Source organism: Anser anser, assembly GCF_964211835.1.
Source record: "Anser anser genome assembly, chromosome: 19".
Taxonomy (NCBI): domain Eukaryota; kingdom Metazoa; phylum Chordata; class Aves; order Anseriformes; family Anatidae; genus Anser; species Anser anser.
Window position 1 is genome coordinate 10,642,983 of NC_139740.1, and position 22,999 is coordinate 10,665,981.

The 22,999-nt window shown below is 38.4% G+C and overlaps 1 protein-coding gene across 13 annotated transcripts in view; it reads left to right on the forward strand.

Moving 5' to 3' along the window:
• Positions 1-22,999, forward strand: part of ANKFN1 (ankyrin repeat and fibronectin type III domain containing 1) — a 225,121-nt gene that overhangs the window by 115,444 nt on the left and 86,678 nt on the right. For 7 of the 13 annotated variants that reach the window (XM_083805345.1, XM_083805343.1, XM_083805342.1 and 4 more), the window contains 5 exons: positions 380-530; positions 2,309-2,477; positions 5,935-6,101; positions 9,179-9,395; positions 11,558-22,950. In XM_083805345.1, the coding sequence (XP_083661471.1) occupies positions 380-530; positions 2,309-2,477; positions 5,935-6,101; positions 9,179-9,395; positions 11,558-12,354 (1,501 nt within the window). In that variant the 3' untranslated portion in view covers positions 12,355-22,950. The remainder of the gene's footprint in view (positions 1-379; positions 531-2,308; positions 2,478-5,934; positions 6,102-9,178; positions 9,396-11,557; positions 22,951-22,999) is intronic. The other 6 variants (XM_083805338.1, XM_083805349.1, XM_083805346.1 and 3 more) reach the window with 6 other exon arrangements.

Here is a 22,999-nt window from a genome sequence, read left to right on the forward strand (position 1 = left end):
TACAAGAGAGTTTGTCACAGAAATTAAACCTGCTAATTGTCACTGTTGTCATTTCCTATTCATGTTTTTTAAAATATTATAGTAGATATGGAATAAAATATGTGGAAAAGAAAACCTGGAGTGAGAAGTCTTAGTGAAATATTTCAAAGGCAGTTTGACTTTCAGATGTTAGAAAGGAATGTTCAGCCTGATGTACATGTGCTAGAAAAATTAAACTTTTCTAACTTAGATTTTTAACCACAAACAATCAGGATTGCACAATTTTAGAGTGTTTTGCTATATGAGGATTAAACTATCAACAGATCCCACATACACTGAATTCCTGCTTGTGCACTGAACTTTTGTTATATTTCTAATTTTAACTCAACTCAACATACAGAGATGAGTGGGAATGGATCCAAACACTTTCTGGCTCAGAATCTGTGGAAAGTATGGATCATACTTCAGACTGCCCTACTCAATTGTTCTTGTATGAGCTCCAGATGGCAGTGAAAGCTCTCCTTAAACAGATCAATCTACCTCTGCATCAGGTATTTTCCTTTGTGGTATTTATCACCCTTTTAAAAACTGATTCTTAAGAACACAACTATAAGCTACGAACAGTGTAACTTTCAAGTAGGAATTAAATGTTAAGGTTGCAAGAAAAGAAAAGCAGAGAAGCTTTCTATCCAATTACTCTATCTGAGGGAGAAAAACACCTTCAAGTAAACAGTTATTTTCCTAGATCTTTGAACATATAAGGATTGAGAGACTAATTTTAAAAAGCTTCTGTTTTTGCATCTGTTAGCGTATTTGTGCAACTTTGGGCAGGTGCAAATACGCACTTTCTCATGAAACTCTAGTAGCTGTGAGCACCTTCACCCAGCTGGCAAAGACAGACAGGTATTTTCCCAGTGAAGCATGGCAACTGACTGTTCTTTTGGATGTAATGCTGAAGGTGAAAGGCCTGCTGAAGACACAGCACTTTGCAATTCTTTCACACACACATAAACATAAGACTTCTAAAACACATAGCTCCAGATTTCCAGATTGCTGTGGGTGAGGAGAGGTATCTGGCTTCTGGCTTTACATTTAGGTACAAGAAATGCATATGTGAATAAATAAAGAAGTCAGGGAGGATAATCTATGATGTGAAAGATCCATGAAAAAATAAGCTAAGGAGTTTGTTTCTTGTTTACATGAATTCCATTTTATTTTGGTCTACAAGGGTAAAGAGGTCTTACAGTAGAAGTAAATCATCTTTATATTTCATTTCAAGATCTGTTTGTGCAGCTAGAAAGATGTGGCCTTAAAATAAATGAATCTGGTTCTACATTTCTTGATTTTGAAAGGTTTAGGCTTTACTTTTAAAAAGGAATCCATCAGTGCTGCACCTTCTAGCCTAAGAAGAGCCAAGATTCAAGTAAATCCAAAATTAAGACAGATGGTGTGCTGCCTTGTGGTCAGTCAGTAATTCAATAGGGCTCTGTACAGGTCTCTATGCTAGTGTATTTTCTTGGATGTTATAGCTTTTGTGCATCTTTTTTTTTTTTTTTAAGCTAGGGACTAAAGTACTGAAATCAATGTGCAATTTGTTCCTTAGGCTGCAGTTCAGCCAAGCATTTAAGTTCATCTATTGTGCATGAGGGATAGACATAAACATGACCTTGCAGTTAAACAGTTATAAATGTTTTGATGATTCAGGACCAAACTTCTTTGTTAATGAATTGAATTTTTGCTTCAAGAGATTTACTTAGGTATTTTTATTATTTTTGGGGCAAACAGAATCATGGACAGTGACACTGTTGGATACCCAGTGTAAAATGCAGTGCTGCACACAGCAGCTATACAGCAGCCTCGGGCCAAATCCTGTGTGTGCCATTTTCTCCTGCTGCAGCACTTGTTAAACCTTTTCAGTGCTATGTTGAGGGAGAGCTGCATATTTCTCTTAACCAACCCTAAATTGAATCTTAAAGGTTTTTAATTGAATCCATTTTCATGTTTTCACATAATTATGCAATCATAATCTTGAAAAGCACATGGCATGTGATCATTTTCTGCCTAATAAGAAACATAAATGTTGTTTTCAGGGGGGTTGTGCCTGTGTGTTGTTTTAATGTGGAACATTGCAGCTTTAAATCTTTATTTTATGTAGTGACATGAACCCACATTTAGAGCCCCCCCCCCCAAATATTTATGTTTTATAAAAATTCCGAGCTTGATGTTGTGCAAATTTTCTTTAATGTTTTATATCATTTGGGGTGTTGTTTATATAAGTGCCATGTTGTAATTCTCTCCTATTTCTTCCCCCGCGCGTGTCCCTCTACAGGCTAAGCACTTCCGTCTGTATACACAGGAGGTGTTGGAACTGGGTCACAATGTCTCCTTTCTTCTCCTGCTCCCCGCCTCAGACGACGTCTGCACTGCCCCAGGACAGAATAATCCTTACACCCCACACTCAGGATTTCTTAACCTCCCTCTTCAGATGTTTGAACTCGGTATAGTAGCTTGCTTCACCTAGAAATATTAACCCAGTCTCCTTATAATAAAATCACAAAGTTGTATCTGTTTTCCCCCTTGTCCCAGTGGAGAGTCAATAAATCACATGATGGCTTTGGCAACAACACTACCTATAACTGTGTACAAGTTATAGAGGGAGCAGAGCAGTTAAAGCATATACTGAAGCAATCATTATTGAAATGCAAAGCATAGAGCAAAGCCCACAGTTATCCAGTATGTCTACAAGCTTATTTGGAAGACGATGTTCTTTAAAAAACAGAATCAAAAAATTACAACATGGCAAGTTTGGAGTGTAAAAGCAGATGCAAAAAAGAACCATCCCTCTAAGTTGTCACAAGAATAACCAGTTTTGAAGAGGAGAATTTTTGCAGCTCCTGCTTACAGATAGTCCTACTCAAGGTCTGACTCCCTCACAACTTTGTGAAAGGTCTGAGTGGAGTTTCTAGCTCAGGGTCATCTCTTTCCTTTTGATTTCTGGAAAAAAAAAATGTGGGAGACTCAGTCCTATTGCTGTGGTGCAAGAAAAGCCTGTTTTTGTGAAAAATGCTAAAGTACTAGACTTGAATCTACTTCTTTAGGGAGCACTGTGCTGTGCTCCTCCTGTTGAACTGCATTGCTGACTAGGTAAGAATCCTCCAAAACAGGGTTTTACAACTGTCTAACTGAAAGCAGAAGATGCTTCAGCTCTAAGCTCCTCTATTTCTCATTTCTTTCTCATTGGTCCACAGAGTAAAGAAAGGCTCCACATGAAAGCAGCCCACAAAGACTTCATAGTTCTTTTTAGAAAGAATATGATGAGTAAGGGGACTGCTGCGCCTTATGCATTAGTCTCCTCTGTTTCCTTCTGGCCTGTAAAACTGCTTGTCATTTCTTTACTCTGCCTTGGAGAAGAGAGAATGGTAAGAGCCAAAACTGATGGAGACAGTCCACAAGGAGCCACTACAGAATAGGTCTCTAGTGGCAACTGGGTCCTCAGTGATATATCTGTCTAGTGTTTATGTGACACCACTACCATCACCACCATATTTCCTATATGTCATTGCTGAGTGCTGGTAGAGTCACTAATGTGGGGGAATGGTAGCTGGAAATTAATGGAGGGTCTTTCAGCTAAAGCTGTGGTTCTGCAGTCATAGTAGATCTGTGACCTACCATCATCCAGCAGCCCAAATTTGATTTGAATCAGGCAGGAACATATGATTGTGTTTATGTCACATCAGCCAGAGCACACAAAGTGGTGCCCATGACAACTCTAGGTTTTTATCCTGGTTGTGGGAGGACAGATAACAGCTGAGCTGCCATAAAATTATGAGTGGTACAGACAGACAATACGTGAGCTGGTGTATAGTCTGCCATGGCAAAGTTATCCCTTCAAGAGAAAACTAACGTAATTAGTTCAGTGCTTTGGGTCACATGGCTGTGGCATTTGATGTGGCTGTAGTGCCCTAATGCCAGATTTACTGTCTTCTTGACATGCAACCCTGAGGTCTACAATTAGACTCTGTGTATTCAGCATATTATTTCTCCCTATGAGAGGTGACTACTGCATTCACTGTGCAAATTAATGCACAAAGTATATTCATCTCTGGTGTAATCCATCTTCGTATTAGAGGTCTTGCAAACTATTTAACTCCCATCACGTGGTACATAAACCATGGGCAGGAGCCATGCTCACTTCTGGAAGGTAGTTTGCAGTGGGCTGACAAATCAATAGACACCAAGCAAGATGATGTGGTGCTGATAAACATGCAACAAAGTAATCTCTAAAACATCAGTCTGGGTGTAGACCTCTCTGTTTAGCAATGTTGCTGCAGTGAGGAAGCAATTCTTGTCAGAGAGAACAGTATGGAAAGCTGAATTTTACCTCTTTTTTTTTTTTTAAAGTAAGCAGTCATCTGGCCAAAGGCAGATGACATTTTCTATATGACTTATTATATATGTATCCCTGATGTTCTATAAAGTGACTGTGATTCACATCTCAAATATTAGAAGCTTCCATTCCCCATTAGCTGGTGGCTACCAACTATATAATTGCATAACCACAAAAGACTATGTTGAAGTAACATTTGTTAAAGTAACATTAAAGGGTCTGACTTAAAACCACAAAGGCTAGAAACTTCAGCACTGAAGCTGAAACCGCGGCTGTAATTCACTCAAGAGTCCACCACATATGGCATATATACTGTAAGACCACACACTATTCAGACTAGATCCCTGCAATATCTAGGCATCATTGGGAAACCAGAAGGTAGAATTCTTTCTCCCACTCTCTCTCTCTCTTTTTTTTTTTTGGTGGGATTTCTGTGTTCAGATTAGGCCTTTATTGTTACATTAATCATGTTTCTGTGATCAGATTTCGTATTTTGAGAAATTCTTAACTTTTCTTCTCATGTTGTTTGCAAGGAATAAATAGATCTGGGGCACTGTTTTTATTTCTGTTTTAATATTTGTGATAAGAAGAGTGTATGCATTTGCACTTGAAATACCCTGAAAAATATCATGCCCCAATCCAGAAAAGTAGCAGTATTAATCCAGCTGCCATTCACTGGTATAACAAGATCATGCTGTATGCTTGCAATGAATGGGGAAGTATTTCTGAAAACTTGCTCTCCCTCAGCAAGATTCGTATGTCTATACTGCAGTTTGCAGAGATAACTGGCAAGTTCTGTCTGAGCAAATGCAGGTTCTGGAACAATATAGCTTTAAGAGGCCAGGTAAATTAACATTTGTGAAGCTCCGTGGCTTCATAGCTGTTCTGTCTCTTAGCTCTTTCAGAGGTAGCTCACATAGCTCTTTGCTACCGCAAAGTCAAATTACACAAAGCAAGATGTCAGTCTGGAGCTTTCTGTGTTACTCTTTTGCACAAGAATTCAGAGGATGCTAAGTGATAACACCTATCCAAGTTATAATTGTTTCACTCAAACTGTCTTATCACTGAAATGTTTTTAATGCTGCCATTTACATTTGAGTTACTGATTTATGTTAGCCTAGGCCAAAAGAAAGTTATCACCTTCCAAAACGATACTTTCATTCTGAAACACTCAATTGAAAAACAAGCAAACAAACAAAAAGATGGGTTCCCTTTGAAAACCATGTCACTGCTTGCTTGATGAAAGAAATGATGAGCCTCAGAAAAAACAGCCTTTCTGATTTAAGCTATCATGGGCAACATAGCCTCTGCAGTTGCATACTAAGAGCCTGATTATCCCTTCACATAGATATAAATTAGAAATGACTCTTTTGAAATCGATGAAGTAACAGAGTAAGTCCAGTGTAAATGAGAGGAGAGTTAGAGCCTGTGTTATTTATTTCTAGCTTAAAGTAACCCATCCAGAGAGTTAGTAATTACATTTAATAAAATGTGTGTTCTGAAAGCTAAGGATTTCATATTTCATAACCAGAATATAAGTGTTTCCTTTGCACTTGGTCTTTTCACAGTTCATTTTTGCTGTTACAAGGAAAAATTTATAAGCCTGTATTGCCGCCTTTCTGCTGTCATAGAGCTGGACTCTCTGAAAACCCAGCAATCCCTAAGGGAAGCAATTTCAGACAGTGAAGTCGCTGCAGCCAAACAAAGACACCAGCAAGTTATAGACTACATACAGGTAATAGTCTGTTTCTGACTATTCCAATGAGATTTTAAGGTGGCTTTCTTAAAAATTGCATAAGGCTGTAATTTGAAATCTAAATGGAGAATTATTTACAGACATCATAAAAAGAGCAGTTGTATCAAAAGTGCAATTCTGCTTTTATGAAATTCAAGCCCAGAACATGATTTTCTTAGTTGTTGCTTTTATACAAGGATTTTTACGGGTAAAATCAAATGACAGTCATACTAGACTGTTATACAGAACTGTGTCAGTCTGCTTGTAAAACTTACTCTCATCTAATGCAAGGTAAGCTAGTGCCTGGCTAGTACATGGCATTCATTTGGGTAATAGTTTTTATCTGTCTTAGGGGATTGAGGATATTTTTCACCACAATAAATTGCCAATTAAAAAAAAATAAAAATGAAAATTCATCTTAGGTTGTAGAAACAATCTTTATCGACAGTATCACAGGGAAGAAAGCAGCTCTGTGTGAAAGACGACAAGCTAACCCTGGAAGCGTTCGTATGTCTGTACAGCACTGTGCAGAAATATTGCCTCAGTCCCCCAGTTATCTGTCCTTCTACAAGTGAGGTGCAGATCAGTTTACAGCTCTATATTCTTAATATACAAGCAACCTTCTGTTGAAATAGGGGCCAAGACAACCACTTATTGATAACATGTTTGGCTCTCCATAATTATGAACAAGATGATAATATCTCTGTTCCTCCTTTTTCTGAATTCATATCCCCTTTGTCTTATCTGCTTTAGAGCTGTTGGAAACCTGCAGGGGAGCAGAGAGAAATATACCATTTTGCTTGCACATCCCCACTATCTCCATCCTTCTCATCTTCCTATTCTCACACTTAGAAACTCTGGTTTCTCCCCAGCGTGCAGGAGCATCTGGGAAATTTTTACTCTTCACATCAAAAATAAATGTATGTACATATACACTGCATAGACAGTTCTATGTTCCTTTTCTCCGGTGTCTGAGTCACATACATATGCTGGGAAAATATGGGAGAATATTTTAAACTTCAGTGTTTTGTGCTGAATTATTGTGACAGTGTATTAGCCTTGTCAGGTTTCCTCTCAAATGAAAACCAGCTGTATTCCACCTATTGGCAAAAATATCTCAGCCCACCACATACCGCAATCTTCAGTGGTGACCACAAAACCGCGAGAGCAGTTCTGTGATCCTAGATCTAAGACAGTGTTGAAGTTACTACACAAACCAAACATTGTAAAGAGCAAGGGAGTCTATATAAATGCAGTTCTGAAAAGGAGTCAGAGGGCAACTAAAAAGTTAAAAACAACAACAACAAAAAAAAAAACAGCAGATAAGCAGATAAGATAATCAGTATCTTTACCAGAATGTTAGTCAGTAACACAAGAAATTTACAATCACTGAAACTGAAATCGAAGTTAAAATGTAATTTACTGGGCATAATGCTTCAAATGTTCCTAAATTATTTAAGAACTACACTTCATTAAAATGACTGGTTCATTGTACTGTAAGGCACTACAGAGTGGCATCAGGGAGAGAACCAACAAGATTTACATTTTCATAAACTGGAAGCAGTATGATTTTGTTTGGAGTTGAAGGAGGATTACAGAAAGAAAATATAAGATCCTCAAAATCAAATAGGTGAGAAGTTTGCTAACTGGACACACAATTGTATTTTATTCATGGAGCTATGCTGAAGTCTTGAAATTAAAGCAGATTATGAATGAACCATTTGCTTTTCTTAGTATACATTCTGAGCCCAAATTAACTCACTGGCAAGGCTTGCACTGACATCATTGGAGCCAGGATTTCACCTCTACATAAAAATGGACATACTAGGTTAAAATAGCTATCCAGTTATCCTATCTCCAACAGGGCTCTGCAAGAAATACCCTAGCTATTCTGTCTAATCTGAAGTATCCTTTGGCAAGAAATCCACAGTTTGATTATGCTTTTTGTGAAAAATTATCTCCAGCTAAGAGGATGTGCTGGACAACTGGTCTTAGAATATATCAGTTTACAGTCTTCTTTTTTCATTGATCCCTCAGTTATTTCGCTTTTGATAATACTCACTGCACAAAGTACCACTCACTTTTGCCTGCCCATTTACTGACCCAAGGCTGTTTGTCCTTTATATTCTTTCAGAATGTAGGTTGTGTAACTGCAAGGTAGTTTCCTTTAAACACTGCAATATTAATATGAAGGCTCACTGCTTTAAATGCAGAAGCTTCTGCAAGAAGAGAGGCACAAGGGAAGCTCTAGAAAGGATACCGCAGCAGATGTATATTATATTCACAGCTATATCTCATTCACTGATTGCAGCAACATTTACTCAGTCATCAAAGATCTTGAATTGCCTGAAGAAATTGAAAGTCTTCATTATCAGAAGACTCACAAGACACACATTAAACAGCATCTTTGCATAGATATTTAACGTTGTATCCTGACATTGATTTAGGCACTTGTGTCTTATTGCCATCAACAGGCATGAGTTAGAACTGTCCTAGTATAGATTTATACTGTTAAAATGCATACAGGCTAAAAAGATAAGGGAGCAGACGTGCAGTTTGTCTCACAGGTTTGCTGCAACCCTTCATGCATATACACATGCACATATATTCTTCTGTTCAAAAACAGGGTTTGACCTGAGCATTCTGCTTTTGAACATAATTCTGGGTTCACAAGAATCCTTGAGACATCTTGATTTCATTCCAATACAAAACAAAACTGACTTTCAAGTGTGCTACAAATTTAGTCAAACTTTATGCTCCATCAAAAGACAATTATCATTTCTTTCTGTGTCAGAGCTTAGGCCTAGATTCATCCGTCCTAACTCCAAGTTCTTAGTTGAGGTATTTAATTTAAAAGTCTGATCCTAGGCAGACCTTGCAGTGCTGAACGAGAAAAAGCACCTAACCAAAGGCAGTTCAGACCATCTAAAATCAGAAGTCTCCTGTCAGGGAGCCTGCTTGTCTGCTGTCTGTTGGCAGTGACTACTCACCTACTTAGGCACTTGAAACTACACACTTACACAAAATTAATATACAGATTAATTGTAGTTTTTCATCATTTCTTTTTTCCTCAAAAGCAAATTGATGATATCTGGAGGGAAATGAGATGGATCACAGAAGCACTGCAGTATGCCAGATACAAGCAGCCAGCAGCTGGCCTACCAATAAAGAAGCTTGTGAATCTTTCAGAACACTCTCAAAAGAAAATCAGTTCAACTTCTTCACATCTAGATTGTCTTCCTTCACCGCCCCCCTCACCTGAGGCTAGAAGCCAGAGGAGAAAAGCTGTGAGTGGTAAGAGAATTTTGTTTGTTCATCAAGCAAAATCTTTGAACTCACTTTTAATTATAACAGTTCTTGAATTTCATTTTATAAAAGGAGTAATTTTTTCCAATACCTGCCAAGGTTATTTTAACAATCAATTTGCCAATCATTTGCCACTTACTATCCTGAGATCCTTCTATAGCCTTTACTTTTTTTTTTTCCTTTCAGCTACTCAGAATAATTGCTCATCATCAGCCAACTTTATCATCTCACTATTCCAGATCATTTTAATGTCCTGTCACTGACTTCTCCACAATTAGTAAAGTCCATCCATAGTGAAAGGTGCCTATTCCATTTGTTGTCTTCACCAACAATCTGCTATTAATATATGGAAGGGGCTTTCCCTCTTTCTCAATTACAGCTTCATTTCTTAAGAATCTTTGGTAAAGAACCTTCTCAAAAAGCTCTTCAGAAATGTAAGGATGCCTACATACTAGTGCTTCTTACACTGTGCATATGTTCACAGCCTCACTAGATTGGTGAGATACAAATTACTAAACAAAAGCTACAAATTCTTTATCATCACTCACATATTTGTCTGTTCTTTATCATAGTTTCTAACAATTTGTCCAGAATCTAAGTTAAACTTTTCCATAATATCCATTTCTCACCTTCTGTTTCTGTGATAATATAGCCATTTTCTTTCCATGATTTGACTACTCCTCTGCTTTGGAGCAATTCATTCTTATGCTCCTCTTGCTTTGTTTTGATAGAGCAAATTTTAGTGCCAGTAGTCCAGTTTGATTCAACAGCCACTTTCACATACCTCAGTGCTCTCAGTGCTTTAGCCAGGCACTTTAAAACACAAAATTACACTAATAAGTACCCACTTCATTGGCCATTATTGCTTCTCTGAACAGCTGGAAAATTAAACTGATGAAAGAAATAGATCACAGCGAGTAAAAATGAAACAAATTAAACAGTAGCACCTAATTTGCTAACAGAAGAAGGACTTTGCATAAAAATGTAAGCCCTTATTCTTCTGAGCTGTCTATAAGCAATGAATAAATGAAACAGTAGAAACAAAAGCAATAGATGCTGCATTATACAACAACCATGACCATTTTGGTAATAATAATTTGTTTTATTTTGTTTTTTCAAATTGGCACTTTTTTGCAGTTAAGAAAAAAATATAAATCTACTCTGATTAGACTAGGTTAAAAAAAAGAAAAAAAAAAAAAAAGAAAGAAACCCAAACATGATAGTGCTTTGATTCTTTCCATTACATGGTGGTGTTCTTTCTCAGCACCTTATGCTAAATTTTCCCTGTATTACAGATCATGAACACAGAATAATCCTTAGCTCTGGCACCATGTAACCTACAGCATTATCTTGCCCTGCATGGGATTGATTCTTTATTGTTGCACTATAGTGTAATTTATACTAGGTCAAAGTGAATAGCCAGCACTGTATAAAATCTACAGGTTTTTTCTTTGGGTCCACAAACTGTCCACAGCTATGGAGCATCAATCTGTTCTATCACATATGCCACTATTTATTATGTTATTGGTCTTTCAGTAGCCAAAGGACAGCAGAGATTTCAATACCAGTGTGAGTTTTTTTCAACAAATTCACATTTGAATTGTGTGTGTCTGTTTTTGGGCTTGAACATACATAATTAAGCCAACAGGGAAAAAGGTAGTCATCTACCTCCATGCCTTGCCTCAAGCTTCTGGTATATAAATGCACTTGCACCCTACTCACAGACAGAGAGAGGTATCACTCTGCAGTAACTCAACCAACATCTTTAATAAAACCAGAACCTGGATTAGATTTTCTTTGTCTCCCAAATAGCCATCTCTATGAAATGTGGTGAAGGCAAGGTAAAAGAAAACACATCCTTTCGGAACTTAATCCCAATTCAAATTCAAATTCTTCCCTCTGTTTAGTTGAATAAATGAATCCTCTCTGCTTTTCTTAGTTCTGCCACCACCTCTGTAACATATCTGTAAAAACTCCCTGACTACTGTCTTTTCTGTCACATAGGCCCATACAAAATTCTGCAGAGGAAACAAATGTATATTTTCAGGACTGTAGATATTATTCTGAATTAAGAAAAAAATACATAAGTGACAGTTAAGCAGTTTTTCCCTTGTGCTCGTCTTCTTAGTGTTAATGAGTTCTTCTTGCAGATTCCCAGCCCTGCTCAGATGAAGAAGGCTGCTCTGAAGTATTCCTTCCAACTGACAGTGACTATGATTCCAGCGATGCATTAAGCCCCAGAGAATTAGACTTGATTTACTCCTCCTCACATGACATATCCCAGCAGGCAGGCAGTGGCCTGGGTGGTAGTGCACCTGATGTTCTCCAAGTCCATGACATGAAGCCTTGCCTAACATTGAAAGAAGGCCTGACAGAGTGTAGTGCCTTTGATACTAATGCTGAACATTGCACAGAGTATATGAGCAATCTAACAATGTCAGGGAATATATCAAAAAGCATAGACAAGTCCTCTAGCTCCAAGCAGCCATTGAGCTTTTTAGGGAAAAAAAAGCTAGGGAAACATCAACATTACAACTACTTCAGCAGGCATCATCGTTGGCTGCGTGTGCACAGCGAGACACAGTCTGCCTCTCTGTCTGAAGGCGTGTATACTCAGCATCTCATGAGATCTTCAGATTTATCTCAAGAACCTACCTCCAGTGAGCAGTTACAGATTCCCATTGATGGATCTCGGAGCACTTTCTTACCTCATGCATCCAGCCTTCCAGAAGATGGAAGAGGCAAGTATGAGGAATCGAGGCAGAATGTCCATAGGATATATGTGGAACCTTATAAAACAACACTTCTGAGTGAAGAGAACAATTCCTGGGGAGCGAGCATGCAGTCTGTAGAACATAAGGATGTGCACAATGCTATGCAACAGAAAATGGATCCAGATGATCAGTTGGGTTCTGCTGTCTCAGAAGTATTCAGCAGCACGCTTTAACCACAGACTTCTACATTGCTTCCCATTGCTCCACAAGGAGATAGTGAGCATCATACAAACAGGGCCATACTTTCAAAATCACTTGTAAAAATCCAGCTTCTGAAAATGGCAACTTGTGTCACTTTAAAGAATCCTAATCATTTGACTTCATCTCCAGATATCTGGTCTTACAGCGGTATCTGTCACGATGCAAGCATTATTATTTGCATTGTCAGTTTTGCAGGTAGGGTCCTAACAGTCACCACATAGCAGAACACTTCGTGGATGCAAATCTAGTAATCAGTTTTTGCAGTTCTCTTGATTTTCACCTATCTCCAAGCATGAAAAATTTTAAGCATGAGTGGTTCTGACTGCAATGTAGCAGACTCTGTAACATCCTTGGTGTGCTCATGTTAGGACTGTGTCCTAATATTCTATTAACGTGTTTTCCACCATTTCCTATATTTTTTTCTATTTCTCAGCCCTCCTGAATATATATAGGTTGCATGTAACTAAAGTGCTAACTGATCTAGTAATATAATTATCCCAGAGTTTCTAGCCAGTTACAGAGAAGTGAAAATACAAAAGTTATCACTGATATTGCATGCACCATCTCTGAATGCTGCCAGAGCCTGATATAATAATTATCACACTGTTTGAGGTGTGGGCATTTTTTTTTTATTTTTTTTTTTCCTTCAGGAGCTTAGATTTCAAAAAAGGTGGCAGGCTATTTTAAAGGCTTAAAAGGCAGTCAACCTTTGAGGTCAAGAACAGACAGAATGAAGCTGAGCTCTGAATGAATAATATGCATGATCTAAGTAAGACCGAAGTGAAGGTTGGTCTTTTCTGCTGCCCAGCACACAAGAATACATTTCTTTATGTTGCAGGCACTCTCAGGCAGTCTTTAGAAAGAAATGCACCTACTTTTGTTCCTGAGTATTCAGTGTATATTCAGGGGTATTTGATTTCTATGTCTGAAATTGGTATATTCTGGCAATTCCAGTTAGGGAAATTTGGGGTGCATCTTGAATCTAAGATTTTTTATTTGTGCCACTGATAAATATTAATATCACAAGCAGGGTAGAAGATGGTGTTTTAGCACTCCATGTTTGTCTAAAGGCAGATCACAGTGAGTCACGATTTTGTCCTTTGCAACTAGAATAAGACTTATAGTACTACAGAAGATGATCTCAAAAATGAATGAGAACCATAACATTTGAGTCACTGAGAAATGAACTAATGTAGAGAGAAACCCCAGCTGTTGAACAAGCTTTAATTTTTCTTAAACAGTTCTTGAAGTTTAATTTTATAGGCCACATTCCTGCTGGTTAAATTCCCTCACTCCATGTTTGTGCAGCCCTCTACCTTTCAATTTTTCAGCCTCCAGGTGGATACATTCTAAGGCCTCCAATAAAGAGATTTGAGTTAAATAGTTGAGTTTACAAGTCCTTGAGGTGAAGGTAAGGATTTGGGCCCATGATCTGTGGTCCTTATTAAAATAGCACTTCCATAACCCCAGTGCTATTAAAATCCCTGTGAACTCAATCCATAAATTCAAAAATAAATGTTATTCACTATTTCATGCTTGGTCAGTATGCAGAAGCCAAGAAGAGTCCTTGCAGTGATATAAGGGCAAAACCTTTCTATAAGGGATTTACATTTTTAAATTCTCTTTTTTTGGGGAGAGGGAAGTTAGCTTTTTGCACCAAAAATATTCATTACCTGATCCAATTCTCAGTGAGGATGGAAAGACTGCCGTTCACCTCCACGGGCTTTGAATGGGACCCATACTGAAAATTCCTGTGGGTGAGAAGATGGGGGAGCAGAAGTGTCAGTGCCAACTTGCAGCTATAAGGACACACTGTGTTATGTTTTATGCCACATGGAATTGCACGGGAAAAACCCAACTCACAAACCATAGCACCAAAAGTGATGTTTTACTGTCACTAAAGGCAGCAACAGCTTGTTACATTAGATTACGTTCAGTAGCAGAGGGCTCTTTACCAGGGAGAGCCAGAGTAATGTTGTATTCAGAAGTCAAAATAATTTACATTGTTTTCTAGTATACAGCATCGAGCCCATGCTCCCCTGACCTGTTTAGCCTCTAAGCAAAACTGCCATGTAACTGTTTATTAAAGAATAAAAATAACAATATACTGAGGCCATATGTTTTTGCAGAAAGTGAAGAGATAAAAGAAGATGTTCCTAAAATGAAACCCACCTTGCTTTGCTTTGGCTCTTCAGGAAAAAACAAAACAAAAAAAAACCACCAACAACAACAAAACAAAACAAAAAACAGTGAGGGCAAGAAGTAGTAAAATCTACAGCAGAAGAACTGGTACACACTGCTGGGTAGATAAGGATGTAAAAATCTGTTATCTACTCCTGGTGCTGGGCTTTTCCAGAAGTAGTCAAGTATCTAATAAAGAGCTGGATTTTTTGCTGGCAGAAAGGGCTTGACTTTATCATAATTTTGCCTACATGCAAGCGCTAAGACAGAATTTGAATCTAGGAGTGCAAATGCCAGCCACAGTCTACACCATCTCCATTTTAACCTTGTTATATGGAAGTGGTGTTTACGTGATGTCCAATGAGGCATACTTCCTTGATCCTATTGAGGCTCTTCCAAAGCTTAAACAGTCAAAATAGTAAAGGATAGTTCTGACTTGAAATACTTTTGGTTATAAAGCACTGAGTTATCTTTTGAAAGATATATATATCTTTAAATCTATATATAGATTTGTCTTTGTTCTAAATTGCTATTCCTGCCAATTCAGTGAGTCAGCGTAAAGCAGCTCCTTAAAAGAATAGTAATGAACACCCAGAGATAAATAGATAGTAGAAAGAGATGTCTTTCAAGCACTGTCATAATACTAATCATAATACTTCTGTGGTTCTCTTAGGAAGATCACTCTCATGTTTCACAAGCAGCTACAGCAATTCAGAAGAATCCTGTGAAATTCAGCACTTTTATCCCCACTTCATAGAGGCACAGAAGGATTCAGTGACTGCTCTGAGCAGACCTTAGAGTAAAGGCTCAAAGTAAGGAATCAAATTAAAATTAAGAACCTAGACCATTGCTTTAATCACTAGGAATCCTTCCTCCAACTGGAGCTAGGGTCCCTCCCTGAGGATTCTTGCACAGGCACAGGAAACACTGAGGCTCAGAGCCCAGAGCATACTAGAATTCTGTGAGTCAGCAAACAGCTCATTCAAATGAGTCTGTACCCACTTACATCAGCTGAAGCTCAGCTCTGAAGTGGGTACTTAGGTTTTGCAAACTTCTGGATATCTATCTTTCTTATTCTTACATCTTGGCACAGGACTTTTGTCCCGTGTTTTTCAGGCAGTTTATCTTTGCCTAGGCTGAACCCAGTCCCTCCTAATTTCTAGGCATGACTTGACTGGCCAGAAAAAAACACAGTGCTTAAACATTATAACCCTACAAAAAAGCAGTAGACCTATATCTCCTGCAGTCTGCAACATTCCTGTTTCTGCTGGTAGGAAGCTAGATATAGGTAAACTGCAAGGTTTACAATAACAATTCTTTGTGTATACAAAAAGGCAGACCGCTTGTGGACAGTTTGCCTGATGATACCTGTGGCTAAAAAGCATTTATTTCCCATACTTGCATGTGTTTTTGCTTTGCCTTTAGATATTAATAAACAATTCGATTTTCTATACAGTAAGGGCACACGGAGAAATCTATAAATTAATACTTCATTGCTGAAGTATGCATGTTTTTAAATACAGGCATTAAAGGGGGTGCTAAGGGATGTAATATTTTATCTTGAGCATTTATGTTTAGAGTGTTTTGGAAAGAGATGGTGCATCTTTACATTTCGTATGGTATAAAGAAATGCATTAAGTTGCTGGTCAACTCTTTTAAGGTGTTCAAACACATGGCTCATGACTGTTACGTAAAACTTCAATACAGCCTTATTAACAACAAGGGTATAGTGTATTTGAAAATATGGTATACAACTTGGAAACTTACTCTGAATTTCTCTGAGGTGTTGAACTTTGCCATCAGCAAAACGTATTTTTAGAAAAGGGGCCTTGAATTTTCAGACAACAGAGACTTCATCAAGGTAGGTCTCTGATTTTTCTACTACAGCAAAACATTAAATAGCTAGAATACTTTATTTTTAAATATAATTTATCTTCTGATTTCATGAAGGAGAATTCATAAGGCTAAATCATGCCCAGAAGTGTGAGGCAGAGCTGTTGGCCAGTATATTTTCTGCAAAAACCAAAAGCAACATTCCCCAAGAAGGGCTGAAGAGTTATACTCCAGAAATGTGCTCTGGCCTGTAGTTTGTCCCTCTTCTGTGCAGACACAAACTACAGGCATCTCTTCTAAGTGTTTGCAAAGTCACTAAGATTTTGTTAATTTTCTTGTTGATTTTACTGGACTTTGGAGCAGGCCCCGTATACTTTTGGAAGCTGTGTAGATGCTACTAGCTCGGAGCTCTTACCCAGTTTACTGTCTCTCATACTGTGCTTTAGGGATGATGTAAGAGTCACGCTAGAATATTTTCCTCAGCCTTTTTGTATCACAGCATCTTGGGCAAGATTTAGCCTTTAAACCAGTCATCCTATAGAAGGGTAAAGTGTTATTAAGCTTTCTGTGACTAGGCTACATAAAACCTCCTATTTTGTTTATCAAATAATAACAGATTTTTTATGTTTATTAATTATTATTTTCATTTTCTTTTTTTTTTTTGAAAAGTTACATGATCTAAAATAAGAGAAAGTGATTGGTGTAGCACTAACTGATCTATTTTCAAACTGTGAATTGTAGTAATTTATTAAGCAGATTTTAAGGTAAACACGCAGACTTTTTGTGTTTTACTTTATATAAAGGTCAGTTTGGGCCCAATTCTGCTCTCGTTAGACCTCATTCAAGGTTCTTTTGCACCATTAAAGCAAGAGTAGTTCCACTGAAGCTGAGTCAGGTATTCATCAACTTGTATAAATCAGCAGAGCTCCACTCACTCACAAGGCTCTCTCAATACCAGCCGAGGATCTAGATCAGTTGAGTCATCATAAAAACAACACAGTTACACTGGTGTAAAAAATGATACGTGTAAGGAAGACAAAACAGTTTTTATCTCATGGAATATTCCCCTGGATGTCAAAGACACTGTTGTCTGAGAAGGGCTCAGAGAGCAAGCCCACCCTGCTGCTGTGTGGTACTGGGAGGGAAACACATAGGGCATAACATACTGCTACGTTTTATAATAGGGACCAAATTTCTCTCCCATATTATGCAAATGAATCCCCTACTGAATGCAATGGGAGTTCCAGTTATTTCACTGAAAAAAATGAAGACTGTTTAGGGTTATTGGGGGCCTGAGGGAGGGCAAGAGGGGTTGTTTGTTTTTTTCCCCTCAGAGAAAAAGTAATTTAAGTGAAATGTGCAAGGCAGTGTTTAATTGCTTCCTGCCTTGTTTGTACATAGCAATTTGGCTGTTTATTGGTTGTCTTTGTTCAGATTTTTATTGTAACTTGTTGCTATATATGCAACCAAGCGTATGTTAAAGTTTAAACTTTGGTACATAATAATGCACAATTTTATGTGCTTTAAAACTTTGTAAATATATAGATGAACAATGTATGCTGTGCTAACTGTGATCTAGGGACTTGACACAACAATATTTTCATGCATATGTACCTACAAATGGTTTGAAAATAGCAAAATATATATTGAGGATGGCCATGAGCCAAGAGTAAATGAGTGCCGTATGACTCATGCTTCTTTAATAATTCCTGAAAGAGGCATGTATAGTACATAAAATAGACAATAAAAATAATTTTCAAGACTACAAATATTTTTTATAACTTCAGATATTAAATACTATTTTAGAAAAAAGATTGGTTGGTAAAAGAAATCTTAGGTTTATTCAAGTGAATCATTGTCATAAAAATGTTCTTAACAGAATTTTTTGTTTGATCTCATATCATAGAAACCTAGCTCTTTTAAGCTTTAGAAGACCTGAAGTGCTCTTGCATTCTTACAGCTCCTATGATCTACTAAAATCATGTACTTCAAGTCTTCTCCCTCATTAACAAAAATAAATGCTAGTCTATGCATTCACATAATCCTACATACCATGTGTACTTCTGTATAATCTTTAAACTGTATTTTTTTAAATAGGTTCTGACCATCACCAAGTATCCATGTATGTGAGCCTTACAATCAATGGACATCTGACTGTAGTTTGTGTTCTTTCTCTGAATTCTTTTGTTTTTACTGGAAAAGAAATTTTTCTAAGTCCAAGCTTTGAAATATGGTCTCCAAATTTTGATTTTGATCTGCATTGTCAGAAATCTAAATTGAATGGGCATGGCTTCCAGACTTTGTGGGTGAAAATAATCTCCCATCAAAATCAACAGAAATTGAAAATCTTTTTATATAAATGTACATGCCTTAATACAAGAGTGATATCTGGGTAGTCGGATTTGAAATGGCATCTTTCTAATCTGTGTGATACCTGCAGAATAAGTTGCTGGCATACAAGCATCTTCACATCAAAGAAATGAACAGCATAAAAATCTTGCAGGCTGACAGACTGAGCCCTTTTTTTTCTGAGCCTGAAGGCTCTCATACAGGCTCTGTAGCTTTCAGCTGTCTATTTACAATGACAGCCAGACAGAATCTGCTGTTTATTTCTGGTGTGAATCTATGCTTTCAAGCCACATTGTAAACATACGGTATTGTGGGTATATATAATCTGGTTGTAGTCGAGAAACACCCCAGATATTACCTACTGAGGCAACTACCTTATAAAAGTGAAACACACTCTTCTGTTGTGATTCTGTTTTTCACATATTCTTATACAAGGAAGAGAAAAGCACAGCAACATTTCTAATGTAATACAAAATTGCGTTACTCTATATAAGCAAGAGAAATAAGAACAATCCCATTTTGAATGTTGAAGAGACATTGGAGGGTTTCTGCTTTGGGTAATTGTTCACTTTGTTTCCAAGACGAGCAGGTTGCTAAATGTATTTTAGCTGCCATGTTGTCTGAGCCTTTCAATGTTTCATGCACTGTTCTCCCTTTTGTACAGATAATGCCATAACTGGAATAACTGACATGCCCAAGGTCACACAGAGAGCTTGTGACAGAGCAGGGACACAATTTTCTGGCTAGTATCCTTACTACAGCATCAGTCTATTATCCATAGCTTGTGCACAAGTATATATGGTAATGCAAATGTTGATGAATGTTTGTGTTTCAGCCATGACATGCCAATTCAATGCAAGCTTCAGAATAACAGCATCCTACTGGAGTATCTGTGGATACTTTCACACATGGAAAATATTTTAACTAAAATGCAGCCAAAGTGGAGTTAAACAACAGAGCAAAATAATTCTTAAAATGTAAGATAAAATGTGACTGTTGGTCATTTCTGCTTCCTTGATTTTTAATTTCAAAACATTAAGATTGCTATCACGTTTTCTAAGTTAGTAAAAGAGAAAAACAAATGCGAGCATTTAGTCATGTACAGTACTACTATGAAATTAACTATAAGAAACACCACAAGATAGAGAAGGATTTCTTGTGTGCATGTACTTAAATGACTTTGATGCACTTTTGCATGTACCATGCATTTTTAGGGCCAGGTTGTTCACATGTTTTGCTTGCCCAGAGCTAAGATTTTATCTTTACATGAGAAGATAAGTAGGTGAACAGTGCGATTCCTACAGACCTTTATAGCAAGTTTGCCATGGTTTCTTGCAGACAGCGCTGTTTTATAATTGCCTCTGTGTTCTATGCTGTTTTACTGAAATGCTTTTAAACCAACTGGAAAGAAGTTAAAAAACTCTTATAGGCATGTTTTTGACTTGTTCTTCTGACAGCAAAAGAAAACCATTTTGTTGTTCCATTCAAATGTATTAACTTATATAAACTGTCATCTCTCTGAGCGAACTATTAATGTATTTTTTAATTTTGTCTTTAAATAAAAGTTTGGGGGTTGATTTTTTTTTGCTTGCTTATTTTGCAAACACATACACAAAAAAATCTTTATTAATAAGCTTCACCATTTCCTTCCCCAGACCACTGTGTTTAAAATCTCAAAGAAATATATGTTCATTTTGAAAGGAGTTACTAATTTTTTTTCTATTTTCTTAGCTTTTAAAATAAATATTAAATATTAATTAATTAGTCCTAGTTAATCAGCAAGACTTCTGTTACTTATCTGTTTGAATTACAGATTTAATTATTCTGATTTTTATTACAGCAAACATGCAGGGGGAAAAAATCAGGTAGAATCCCCCCCCTTCTACTCACATACACACTCAATTGCAGAGAAAAAAAATGGTAAACTGAACAGCAATTTTTGAGTTTTATAAACTAACAGTAAAGTCCATTTAAAGACAAACCAGCCTTTTTTACCAGTAAATATTAATGCTTATTTTTGGAAATATCAAAATAGAATCTTTGAATTTGGTGAGGTGGGCATTCTTTTGACTGAAACAATGTGATATTTTCAAAATAAATGATTTTAAAAATTCAGTCAACCAAATTTGAGTTCCCAGAAAAAAAAAAAAAAAGGCAGTGTCAAAATGTTTTGTCCAGTGTTTGCTGTTTGTAATCACTTTCTGAAAAATACTGAAGCAAAACATGTTAAGTGTGGATGCCTACATTAAGTGATGAGAAATCCCTAACAGATAACTGGCTTGAAATACCGTTCTCTGAGAAATGCCAATATCTGCCACTGCGGTTGATTTTAGCAGAACTCAGGAGTGCTCCTTATTTCTGAAAATCAGGCATTTTGTTTAAGTGCTTAATACTAGTCACATATGTACAGGAATGTGGCTCTAGTTCCCCTCAGCTGTGATCATTTCTGGACCACAGAAGATTTTGCCACCTATTCAGAGGCTCTTCACAAGAACCTGTATGGCCTTCACCTTTTCCCATACTACTTTTAAAATGCTTGAGAAAGGAAAACGTTGCTTTTTTTTTCCTGAAATGGTGACAGAAAGGAGCTAAATCAGAACTTCGGCTTGAACAGTTTAATACCCAGTTCTCGCGGCTATATGTGCTTGGAAAATGGCCCCGGAAGAACAAAGATTTTTTTCAAGCTTTCTTCTGGGGTACACTTGTTCCTTCCCCCTTTTGTGCTTTGTGGGTTCATTCTGATCCCCTTCTCTCTCGTGGCTCCATCCTGATCCCTCTCTTCCTTGAGTCTGAGTCACAAGAGCAATAAGGCTGCCGGCTTCGACCTACTCAGTGCCTCAGCTGTTAGGGTAAAGCCCACGCTCCCGCGGGACTCACGTTTGAGTACAACCCCAGGATTGTCAGGGCTCTGGCTGGCAGTGCTGCCGAGGGGACAGTCTAAGGCTCTATTTTAATCTTCTGGAGTCCAGCCAAGCACTGGAACGGAGCTGCCAGCACGAGGGGGGCCCTCCTGCTCACTGCGCCTGACCTCCCATCAGGAGAGGTGCTGGTGTGTTCCTTCTCAAACTACTAGGGCTCTTTCATTGCGCCTGACCTCCCATCACGAGTGCTACCAGGGATCCAGCTTCGACTACTGGGGGCTTAACCCTGGCTCTGATCCAACACACGAGTTACACGCTGCTTGTCTCCAGATGTAAGATCCACCAACTGCAAACGCATGCACCACAGGCTCAGCTGGAGGGGGCTGTTTCAGGTACCGTTTAAGAGCAGCCACAGAGTGCCACTGACTTCTCACCGCGTCTTACAGAGGTGGACATACCCCTGCATGATTTTCAGCAGTGCTGTATCTTTCTATTTGGATAGAAGCGTGTAACGAACATTTTACTATGTGCTCATGGTCCTAACCTGAATCCACACTCCTGCAGCTGACTCTTTAGCCTGACAACAGATGAACATTTATGACTTTGTCCCCACAGGTGGTAATTAGGTAAAAAGGACACTTCTGTGTGCTGCGGCTCAGGAATGGACAAAGCTTGAGGATGCCTCACCCTGTCTTAAATGCCCAGAGATGTGAATTTTACAAAAGGCCATTACCGAGGGCAGCAGGTTAGCTGAAGTCAAGACAGTTTTGCTGCTCAGTTTTGCAGAGCTCCACTTCAATACAAATATAGCTATGACCTCTTCTAAAGACCAGACTCCTACCTTATGCTTTTACATTTGCTGTGTATCATAAATAAATCACCCCAAACCGAATTTAATACACCTTGCAATTTAACTTTCTGTTAAAGAGGAATGTATTTTTATTGGCCTTAATCAGTATGACCTTATTAACTAGTTTGCTACTAAATACACCCCTTGGGTTGGCTCTGCAGAGCCACACAGTTTACACCCCAGCAACCCACAGCTGCTGTAGCAACAAACACACAGCGCGATAACGCTTTTCTGTGTGGACAGTCGAGGGGCCTTTTGGACACCAGCAGACCCGCAGCAGCTCCAAAAAACCCACGTTTTACACGTTTTTTCACAGGCTTTTCCTGACCGCATGGCCGCGATACCTGCCGAGGCGCTGCTGGCCTGGCCTGGCCTGGCCTCGCCTGGCCCGGCCCGGCCCGACCCGGGCCGCGCTCCCGCCGCCCCTCGCCTGCCGCCCTCACAAAATGGCGGCGGGCGGGAGCTGCGCCGCGCCCTCTCCTGGGCAGCCTGAGGTAACGGTGGCGCCGGGCTCGGCTTGGGGCGCCCCGCGGGTCGTTTTAT